Here is an 11,156-nt window from a genome sequence, read left to right on the forward strand (position 1 = left end):
TCTAGACAGCTTAAACACCATGAGAAGAATTACCCTACCCATGATCTTGAGTTGGCGGTTGTTGTCTTTGCCTTGAAAATTTGGAGGCATTATCTCTATGGGGTGCATGTTGATGTGTTCACGAACCACAAAAGCTTGCAGTGTGTGTTTTCATAGAAAGATTTGAAACTTCGTCAGAGAAGATAGTTGGAGTTGTTAAAAGATTATGATATGAGCGTTTTGTATCACCCGGGCAAGGCCAATGTAGTAGCAGATGCCCTTAGTAGACTGTCTATGGGTAGTGTTGCTCATGTTGAGGATGATAAAAAAAGTTAATCGGGGAAGTTCATCAGCTTGCTAGATTAGCAGTTCATTTGGTTGATTCAGCTGAGGGTAATGCTTGGGTTCAGAGTAGTTCGGAATCGCCTTTGGTTGCCGAAGTAAAGGAGAAGCAAGATAGAGATCCTAGTTTAGTTAAGCTGAAAGAATCAGCAAGAGATCATAAAGTTGAGGTTTTCTACCAAGGGGAAGATAGTGTGTTGTATTGTCAGGGTAGACTGTGTGTTCCGTGTGTTGATGATTTGAGGCAATGGATTCTTGCAAAAGCGCATGGTATGCGTTATTCTATTCATCCAGGGGCCACTAAGATGTACCGTGATTTGCGAAAAATCTATTGGTGGAGTGGTATGAAGAAAGATATTATAGAGTTTGTTGCTCAGTGCTCTAACTGTCAGCAGGTTAACGTTGAGCACCAGAGGCCTAGTGGCACTTTGCAGGAGTTCGTCATTCCCACTTGGAAGTGGGAAGAGGTGAACATGGATTTTGTGACAGGGTTACCACGTTTGCGTCTTCAGCATGATTCGATATGGGTCATTGTAGATAGAATGACCAAATCAGCCCATTTCTTACCAGCTGAGGATTATGCGAAGCTTTATATAAAAGAGTTGGTTAGGTTGCATGGAGTCCTGTTGTCTATTATTTCAGATAGAGGTACTCAGTTTACCTCTCACTTTTGGAGAGCTTTTCAGAAGGGTCTGGGTATCCAAGTTCGTCTCAGTACAGCTTTTCACCCTCAGACAGATGGTCACGCAGAGAGGACCATTCAGACTATAGAGGATATGTTGAGAGCATGTGTTGTTGACTTTAAAGGAAGTTGGGATAACCACTTGCCTTTGATCGAGTTTGCCCACAATAACAGTTATCATTCCAGTATTTAGATGGCTCCGTTTGAGGCTCTCTATGGGAGGAGATGTAGATCTCTTATTGGGTGGTTTGAGGTAGGTGAGACTGCGTTGATAGGGCTTGATTCAGTGTTCGATGTGATGGAGAAAGTTCAGTTAATCAGGGATAGGCTTAAGACAGCCGAAAGCCGACAGAAATCCTATGCAGATGTGAGGAGGCGAGATCTTGCGTTTGAGGTTAGTGACTTGGTCCATTTGAAAATCTCTCCCATGAAGGGAGTGAAGTGATTTGGCAAGAAGGGGAAGCTTAGTACCCGATATGTTGGCCCTTACAGAATCTTGAGTTATTTTGGGAAGGTAGCGTATGAGCTGGAGTTGCCTGCAGATTTGGCATCAGTGCATCCAATATTCTATGTGTCCTTGTTAAAGAAGTGTATTGGTGACCCATCTATGGTTGTTCCTTTAGAAAGTGCAGATGTTCAGGATAGCCTTTCTTAAGGTTGATTCATGATCAGGAATGTCAAAGGTACATCTCGGGTGAGTTTCAGAATTTTTAGACGAGGTTTAGACCGTGTTTGGATGACCAAAACAGTAAGGCATCGCGATGGAGCCGCGCCGAGATGGGTAATTGACCCAGGCTTAAGGTCGCACCGCGTTGGCTGCTTGACCCAGCCAGGACTCGCGCCGCGTTAGGTGGCCTCCTCCAGCTTCTTAAATCCTCATCATTGAGGGCATTTAGGTCAATTTCCCCCACCTAAACTCATCCATAACACGAGATTTAAGGTCCCTAGGTGCATTATTTGCCCATTTTTCACAAATCCTCTCAAGAGAAAGCAATCCTCTTTCAAGAACAAGCCCTAGCATCTTCAAAATTCAAGCTCAAACTTAAAGAAATCACCAAGAACCTTCACGAATTCTTCGATTAAGGAATGTCAAATGTTCATTCATGGGTCCTTATCACCCATGGAGTCCAAGAACCCGTTTTCAAGTTCAAAGTTATGATTTTTAGGTGTTAACATGAATTATATCCATGAAATTTCATGAATTTCGATTATGTATCATGTTTACAAATTATTTTGGTTGAAATTCCCTTGATACGTTCGAATGGTGATATTCACACGTTAAATCCTTAACCCATGTATTTAATATCGAAATTGTGTGATTATTACATGATTTAACTATTCCCATGCTTTAACTCATGACCCCTATGTGTTTGATGAAATGACTAGATAAATGGGTTTTATGCAATGACTACTTATGATATTCTCAAAGTTGTATTATGGGTCTATTATTATTTTGTACAATGACTACTTATGATATTCTCAAAGTTGTACTATGGGTCTATTATTATTGTTATCAAGTCTTGGAGTTATGAATACCTGAAAACTTAGCTGTTTTCTTAGTCTCAGTATTTTCAAAATGGTTTCAGATATGTTATGAGCATTATCAGCTCAGTCAGTCATCATAATCAGTTAAACTTAAATCAGTTCAGTATTCTGAGTCAGTTCAGTTGGGAGTAGGATTTAGCACCGACCGAATACAGGGATGGCGACTTCCCCGTCAGTTAGGCAGAGTCGTTAGTAGCAGTCCTTGTATTCCAGAACTACCTAACCAGCGTAGGATATGAGGAGTCACCCGTTAGTTTAGGCTTGGCTACCTCTCAGGGTCACCCGTCAGTTTAAGCTTGATACCCTGGTCTTTCGGGATATCAGTTTAGTGGATCCACACAGCCATTGGCCCGTGACACAGTACTGATACCCTTCCAACTGGGGTCACAGGTTGGACCCCAATTAGCTCATATTAGGGCATGTCGGTTAAATGATAGCTCCCACAGTCTCAGACCAGTATTCAGTATAAAGTTCAGTTTCAGGTTTGCTTGACCATAGCATACAGTTACCAGTTTTCAGTATTTCAGATTATAGACTTATTTCAGATTACAGATTTATGCTTGGTCTTGCATTCTCAAATTTTACAGTTTTCATGCATTTATATTCAGTTACCTCATGCTATTCATTCAGTCAGTTATTATTCATGCACATGAACCCCTGCATATTAGCCTAACCTCATCTAGTATACCAGTACATTTAAAGTACTGATCGCATACTCATTTCTTGCACTATGATGTTTGATATCATAGGTTCAGACGCTCAGGTTCCCGACCGTACTTAGATATTCCAACGCATCAGCAGCATCAACAGTGGTGAGTCCTCATCTATCGAGGACATGATTGTTATTTCAGCTCATTTCAGTATTTTATTTCAGTTAGACAGTTGGAGTTAGTTGGGGCCTGTCCCATCAACCCTCTTTCAGACAATTTTAAAGGCTTTCAGACATTTTAGACAGGCAGTCAGTTGTTGATCTTTTCAGTCAGATTTTTAATATTTTCGCATAAGTTTCAGACTTTTGGGTTATCAATTGTATTATTTTCAGATTTAAAACCTTAAGGCGTATTCAGTTATTCCGCACATATGTATTTCGTTATTATTATTCAGTGATCACAGCAGGTACCAGTTCATGGTTAGCTTGTGGCCTTTCGAAGCCATAAGCACCGTGTGGCATCTAGGGTGTATTTCCGGGGAGTTACATCATGTCACTCCTAAATCACAGATACCAAGAAATGGAGCAAAGAACTGCATAAAACCAGAAGAAGTAAGAAGTTTCTCCAGCTGAAAGCAACAAGTGCAGCCAAGGTACGCAAAACTGGCTGACAGTTTGCAGTATTTTGTTTGGTGGAACATATAATAACAATGAAATAAACGCAAAACAATTAGTTTTTACCTGTTAGCGAACTTGAAGTGTGGCCTGTTGAACTGGTGATTGAGCAGCTTGTGTAACTATCTCCAGCCAAACTGGTTCCATTTATTTTTGAATCAGGACGTATAGATGACAATTTTCCTTTTGAAACAGCATAGATGGTACAAAAGCTTGGAGTACCATCTGAGATTCTTGAGGATAAGCTTTGTCCCCTAAACATTAAATAAACAGTTTAAACTTACAATTGAAAATGACAATGATGCTAGAAAGTATCCTCTCCGAAGGAGCTAACCAGTGTAGTAGTAAAAACACCTCAAGATGACACAGATTTCCAAAAAAATTGGTAAGATCTTCACCTATTTCAATTTCAATTCACTAAAACTATCTACCAAAAAGAAAAAATAACATTTCAAACTCCCGCCATGGTTTGTGTTTACATCCCATTCATAACTTACTCGTGCCCGGCAAAAAGCCATGCAAAAGGACAAATAAACCTTTACTCTTGAATATAAGAAAACTTAGGCCTTATATTACTAGTGAACTCCTTGTTGCTTCTTCAACCTAGTTAGAAGCATCACCAACTGAAGTTTTTATTTGTTTTCATATTAATGTGTCTCGTATCATTTTGAATAGCTTTATGATGTTGAATATTATCTGCTTTATACTTGACTATTGGATAATATGAACTTCTTGCATTCTTCTTTTAGTTTGACATTGTCCTAATTAACTACTGAAATTCTATAGAGTTCATCCACATAGGAAGAAGGTACTTGGATATTTTGCAAATAAGAACTGTTGGAGTCCCACATCGGTGGGTTAAAGGGTCCTTGGTCTCCTTATATGGTCTTGGGCAATCCTCCCCTCACGAGCTAGCTTTTGAGGTTGAGTTAGGCCCAAGGTCCATTTCTTTATTATGGTATCAAAGCCAGGCCCACCGAGTTTATTGTTTCCGATGTTGGACCCCCATCTTATATTGTCCATGCTCCAGATGTCCAGCCCTGGGCGTGCAGGGAGTGTTGGAGTCCTACATCGATGGGTTAAAGTGTCCTTGGTCTCCTTATATGGTCTTGGGCAATCCTCCCCTCATGAGCAAGCTTTTGAGGTTGAGTTAGGCCCAAGGTCCATTTCTTTATCAAGAACAAAACAACCATATGATCTAAGCAATCCTCCCCTCATGAGCTAGCTTTTGAGGTTAAGTTAGGCTCAAGGTCCTTTTCTTTATCAAGAACAAAACAACCATATGATCTAAGGAGATAAAATGTCAGGTTTATTTCAGAGAGGGGATCTCATAGCTCATAAGAAGTGAGTCCATATGAAGGCCCCCTATTCTAGAATCAATATTTCTCTTGATATTACAAGTCAATGACCACAAGTACATTTCTGAAGATGGCATGTATGTCAAATAAATAAACTTTTTTGTCCATATTATGTGCCATTCCTCTCTTCTGCATTGTATCTTAAGATACCCACAGGTTGTTGCATTTCTTGAGTATCGCAAATTTGCAGCGTGGCAATAAGGATTAAGGACTACATAATCTGAGTCGATAAATATATATATAAGCTCCCGCTATGCGCAAGGTTTGGGGAAGGGCCCGACCACAAGGATATAGTTGATGAAAATATATACCTTAGAAATAACTAAAATAAAAATAAAGAGATTGCCACTTGGAGTGTCGGCAATGGGCGGTAGCTTATAATAAAAATGTGAAACAGCATAAATTCTATACCTAGAAAAGATGCTACGAGATGAAGCACCTATGACAAGCTTGATGATATTATGCTTGGTGACCTCCTGTGCTATAGCTTTCACGATATCATCTGATTCAAGTTGTAAAACTTCTACTTGGACCTGCATGTATTTTGGATGATCAGTGATTTAACTTTAGGAGATTTTCCTCCTTTCTGATATTTATATGTACCTTTCGGTTAGTACATAACATCTTGTAAGGAAGAAGATTTCCACTTGTTTGCAACTCGACATCCTTCCGGAAAGCAGCAACTACATCATCCCGCACTTGTGAAATTGGAATAAAGTTTCCCACTAAAGAAAGGATAAATATAGACGTAGAAAGGATAAATATAGACGTCATAGTCCTAACATATAATAGTCGCAGGACTTAATTCTGGTTTCCATATTTTTGAGTTAATGAGCACTGATGTACAAAGAAAATTGACAGTTTTCTCATGGAAATAGCATATGAACCATGTTAGGTGAACTCATTCACAGGGCGTATTTAGGAAGTGTGTGTAAACAAGCATCTCGCAGTGGTACGTGCAGCTTCATGATAATATTAAGTGTATGCATTTTGGACTATCTGCAGAAAATACACCATAAATATCTGACACAGGTACAATGAGGCAAATGAAGGGCTCATGTGACATAGTATATGAGAAGGAAGCTCTGGTGAAGTTACTTCCTCAAGGAGCTGTTAGATGTTATTTTTTATAGTTTCCCTCCTCCTTGCCTTTTGTTTCTGAAGAAGGTCTTGTTTGAGAAGGAATCAAGACTACATCTCTTATATTGCCACAAGTTAGGGTGCATGTAGATACGAAAGGTGACATGGCATGCTCCAGCAAAAAAAGGGCCTAAAATCCCCACCATCCAAAAAGAAAAAGTACAACATATTTTCGTTGTTCCAGGATTCAGAGGCTAATTTATCAAGTATAAAGGGTGTGCAAACAAAGTTCTTTCTTATTCTTTCCTTTTCCTTTTTGAGTGGGGCTGAAGGATAGTTAAACTACAAAACTGAAATTGGCTCCACTAAACCACAGCATCAGATATTTATGAATTACTCCCTCCATTTCAATTGGTCTGTCTTGGGTTGACTTGCACGGAGTTTAAGCAAGTGAAAAAGATTTTGAATCGCCATTTTAAACGAAGATATGTCGAATTATCCTTTAACATGTCTTGTAGATGTTGAAATTAATGAGATGTCAAATTAAGGATGAAGTATTCTTTTTTAAATGAACTAAAAAAGAAAGTAGGACAAACAAATTGAAACAGACTGAGTACATAACATCTCCCTTGCAAGATAAACCGTCATAATGGATAAGGTTATCTAAAGCACTAGACTAGAAGGATATTCCATATTCTGGCCTAAACTTATATTGCATAATCACAAATATTAAACTAGAATTAGCAGCACTGCAAGCAAGTGTTCATACACCATAAATCTTTTGACTAAGTCAATATTTAAACACAATAGAGTGCAGGAAAACAACTTACTGGGGGTAGGCACACCAGTTATGCGTGGACGGACGTGTAACAGCTTGAAGCAAACCTTTCCTTCAGGAACAAATTTGTCCAAAGCCCACCTGACTACATGTTTGCTTTTTTTCTTACCATTGATAGCTACTGCAATGGTGGAAGAGTTTAATGGAGGCAGAGCACTTAGGCCTTCCACTTTTGTCACCGCTTCATCTTTTTCTTCCATAACCTAACCACGTGTTGTCGAGGCTCTATTACACAACAACAACAAACCCAGTATATTCCTACCAAGTGGGGTCTGGGGAAGGCTCTATTACACAAATGAGAAATAACTGGTTAGCACACAGATATGCGTTTACCAAACTTGGTAGCTATTAAACAGGAAATATCTTAATTATGTGTATTGTTTACACCACAACAAAGACAAAACCAAGAAGTTGAAACTCATATACATTCAGCAAAGAAATTCAGTTAACCTTAGCAATCAAGACAAACTGGAAGCAGAGAAATTAACGAGAAAAACATATCACATCAAACGATTCCATGACTGAACAAGCACGTTAATTAAATCTTTATCTTTTGGTATGCGGACTAAATTATGTTGAGATTATAATCTGTGAACTAATTTATACCACCTTGGAGATGAGATAAAATAATCTCAAATTCCATGGTTAAGTTTGAAACAAATTTTATACTGCTTTTGGTTGACGGTATAAAATTATGTATTACCGTCAATCAAATGCAACATAAATTTTATTTCCAAATTTAATTTTGGAATATTCCACTTCCCCATATCCCGCGTACCAAACGGAACTATTCTGAATACCTTTAGAAGTCATCATGTACTAACTCAATCAACACCTACACAGTTCTTGAAAATGCCTATGAATATTTTTACAAACAAAACCAGAAACAACTTAAAAAACCAGAATTTAGAGGGGAGAACAAAATCAAAACGACCCAGAATTGAGAAACCTCTCTTACCAATTCTTGGCAACTTCAAATCCTTAAAAACCATTTATGTGAAGAAAACAAGAAGAAAGAGACATGAGACGAGGGAAAATGGACATTGTATTTGTGAGTCAAAGGAAGTAAGAAAATGAAGGAAGGATACTTGGTTGGTTAATAAGTAATTTAAGGTATGAGAATTCCGCAGAAGGCATGAGATGGCCCACAACCCCCAGCATGATTTAACATTCACAACTCCTAAGCATGACTCAAATCCAGTGGCTCTGCCTAAATAAATTAGCACATCATATTTGGCACAACGACGACTTGTCAGTTCAGTCAATCCTTGACTAATCCTATTTTTTCTTTGATCCAATTATTCTGATTAATTAATAAAAGATCAATTTGGCCCTCTTGTCCGCAAGCAAAGTATCTTGGCTTTTTGTCAACCAGATCTTTAGGTGCTATCATAGTATATTTATTTCTAGCATGATATCACAAAAATATTTGAACTTTGATCAAATTTTTAATTATGTATACTAAACTTTCTTGAACCATTGTGTAACTTTCTTGAACCATTGCATATAGTGAAAGTGTTAAAAAAAAACATTATAAACTTCTTTTTTTTGTCAAATAGCCCCACAATTTTCATTATAAACCTTTATTTTATATTTATTTTCATTAAAATACTCACATAATCATATATATACACACACATTGTCATGCACATACTACCATCGGAAAACACTGATCATACACACACACTGCCATCGAAAAACGAACGCGCACACTCACATACCAGAGAACACTACACACACAGTGATACATACACACACTATCGGAGAGAATCGAAAGTGGGGAGAATTGAGAGAGGGAGAGAGACAGTGAGAAATTGAGAGAAAATAAGAGAGGAAACCAGGCCGGTCCTCAATTTCCCCATCTCATTTTCAATCAAATTCCTTTGACCAATTTGATTTACGATCACCCGAGCATCATCTCCGACCAAATTAATCAAAGTAGTAGTAAAAAAATCGTAATTGGATGAATTATGATCATTTTCTGAAGGAGCTTTTGACTTACCAACATTTCCAACATCATTTTCGATTAAAACTTGTTGAAAATTTTGAATCAAAGCCGACAAATTATCAATTTTCTTTGAATTTGTCAAATTAGAATTTTGAAATTGAAATCAGTGAAAGTTGTAATAATTGGGGATTTTGCCATAGAATTATTTCCTGTATCCCCAGCTATTAATTTGCGTTGAGAATTTGTGATTTCATCAGAACCTTGCAAGTCGCCGGAATTTTGAGCTTTTCCGACAATAAATTCCAAACTTTACTTTTTGTAAAAAATGCAAGGACGGAATGTATTAAAAATATGGGGTTACAAACCATGTTTACAAACCCAAATGTGAATGTATTAAAAACATGATTTTACAAACCATAGTGAATCGAGAAGAATGGAGAATTTTAAAATTCTAATGGAGATATTGCTGTTGTGGACCAAAATGGAGAGGAATTAATTTTAAATGGAGAAGAAAATAAAAATAGAGAAGCAAATAAATAAAAAATAATTTTAAATAAAAAATACACGTATCAATGCGAGATTGGCGCGTGTATTACATTTTCTACTCCAAAACTGAAAATAGTGTTTTGGGAGAATTAATTCTACTTTAAAAAAGTCTAGGGGGTAATAGAATCCCCTCAAAGTTTAGAATGCTCAACTAAAAATCCGATCAAAATTCTGATATTTTTGTGAGTATTATCACTTATTTCTAACCAAAACTTTCTTACCTTACCAAATGTTCACAACATTTGGTTTATCTTTGTAAGGATTACTGCACTATCAAACTTAACTCCCCTGGACGTAAAACACACTTCTAATTGGATAATTACATAAAATCACAAATCTAAAACCTTATTATCCAAAATTACTTATCATTTAAATAAATACTTAAAATTTCATATTAGACCTTATTACCCAAAATTACTTATCGTTTAAATAATTACTTAAAATTTCATATTTTATATTTTATTCCCCATACATATAAATAAAAACTCACACTACTTTTACTTCACAATTAATGCATGCAATCTATTTTCCTTTGAAGATTTTTTTTTCAAATATTTCATCTCAAAAAATCCCTTCCAAGTTATCGTCAATTGGTTCAGTTTTCATCTCCTTTACTGATTCACCAATTTCATAATCTTTTTTAATTTTTTTTATCAACTTTTCTTTTATCAATTTTGAATTCTTTTTCAATTTTTAAGTCATTACCCATTAAGGAAAAGGGAAGAAATTGAACAATGTGGCATATAGTTTGTGATAGTGATTCATATTTTTAATTTATTTATAAATGTTTGATACATTTAACATATATTTGACAAATGTAAATTATTTATTTTGGTGTGAAATTGAATTTTCAATGATTAGTGAGTAATTTTACGAAATGTATCATTGTGATACATCTGGAACTAGATGTGTCATTTTCATGATTTGTGTCTAATTTTACTCACCTTAATAATTGAAAATTAGTTACTTCCTTATTTAACTAACCGCTAAAACACAAATGTATCATAATGCATATGTATCAAAGTTAGAAATATGTGTCACAAATTTAAAAATCCAAAATATGATGTAATTTAACATATTATTAGAATAAAGTGTTATAACTCTTAAACAATTCAAAATTCATGTAAGTTACCCCTACTAAGTCTAATGTAATGAGCCAATTGAGAAGGCATTGGTAAGAAGACTTAGCTAACTACATGCTCCAAAATTAGATTTTATTTATTCATTATTAACTTGACATTCCTGGAAAAATAATAAATAGAATATTAATTTTAGATATTATCCTTGAAATATAAAACATTCATACTTGAGAAATGATTATAGTCAGTAATGAAGTGATAAATTATCTCTAAGTAAAAATAAAGGGGTAATAGATTAATTACGTGGGCACCGTCCTTTCGAAAAGTAGGGTGGTTTGGTAGTTGTTGACCTTCCACGTTATTGCCACGAAGTGGGAGTCATATCAAATTTAATTTCCTTGTTACTCAAATATAGTAAATAATTGTAGGGGGTGC

General features: G+C 36.3%; 1 protein-coding gene across 2 annotated transcripts in view; it reads right to left on the bottom strand.

Moving 5' to 3' along the window:
• The window catches only part of LOC124895451 (U-box domain-containing protein 35-like), a 30,384-nt gene extending 21,967 nt beyond the window's left edge, over positions 1-8,417 (bottom strand). Inside the window, exons 1-5 of one of the 2 annotated variants that reach the window (XM_047405890.1) lie at positions 8,107-8,417; positions 7,141-7,432; positions 5,834-5,913; positions 5,642-5,763; positions 3,939-4,126 (exon numbers count right to left, since the gene is read on the bottom strand). In XM_047405890.1, coding sequence (XP_047261846.1) covers positions 3,939-4,126; positions 5,642-5,763; positions 5,834-5,913; positions 7,141-7,348 — 598 coding nt within the window. In that variant the 5' untranslated portion in view covers positions 7,349-7,432; positions 8,107-8,417. Of the gene's footprint in view, positions 1-3,938; positions 4,127-5,641; positions 5,764-5,833; positions 5,956-7,140; positions 7,433-8,106 lie in introns of both variants that reach the window. The other variant, XM_047405889.1, reaches the window with a different exon arrangement.
• Positions 8,418-11,156: the final 2,739 nt, after the last annotated feature.

The sequence above is a fragment of the Capsicum annuum genome, unplaced genomic scaffold (assembly GCF_002878395.1).
Source record: "Capsicum annuum cultivar UCD-10X-F1 unplaced genomic scaffold, UCD10Xv1.1 ctg82274, whole genome shotgun sequence".
NCBI lineage: Eukaryota > Viridiplantae > Streptophyta > Magnoliopsida > Solanales > Solanaceae > Capsicum > Capsicum annuum.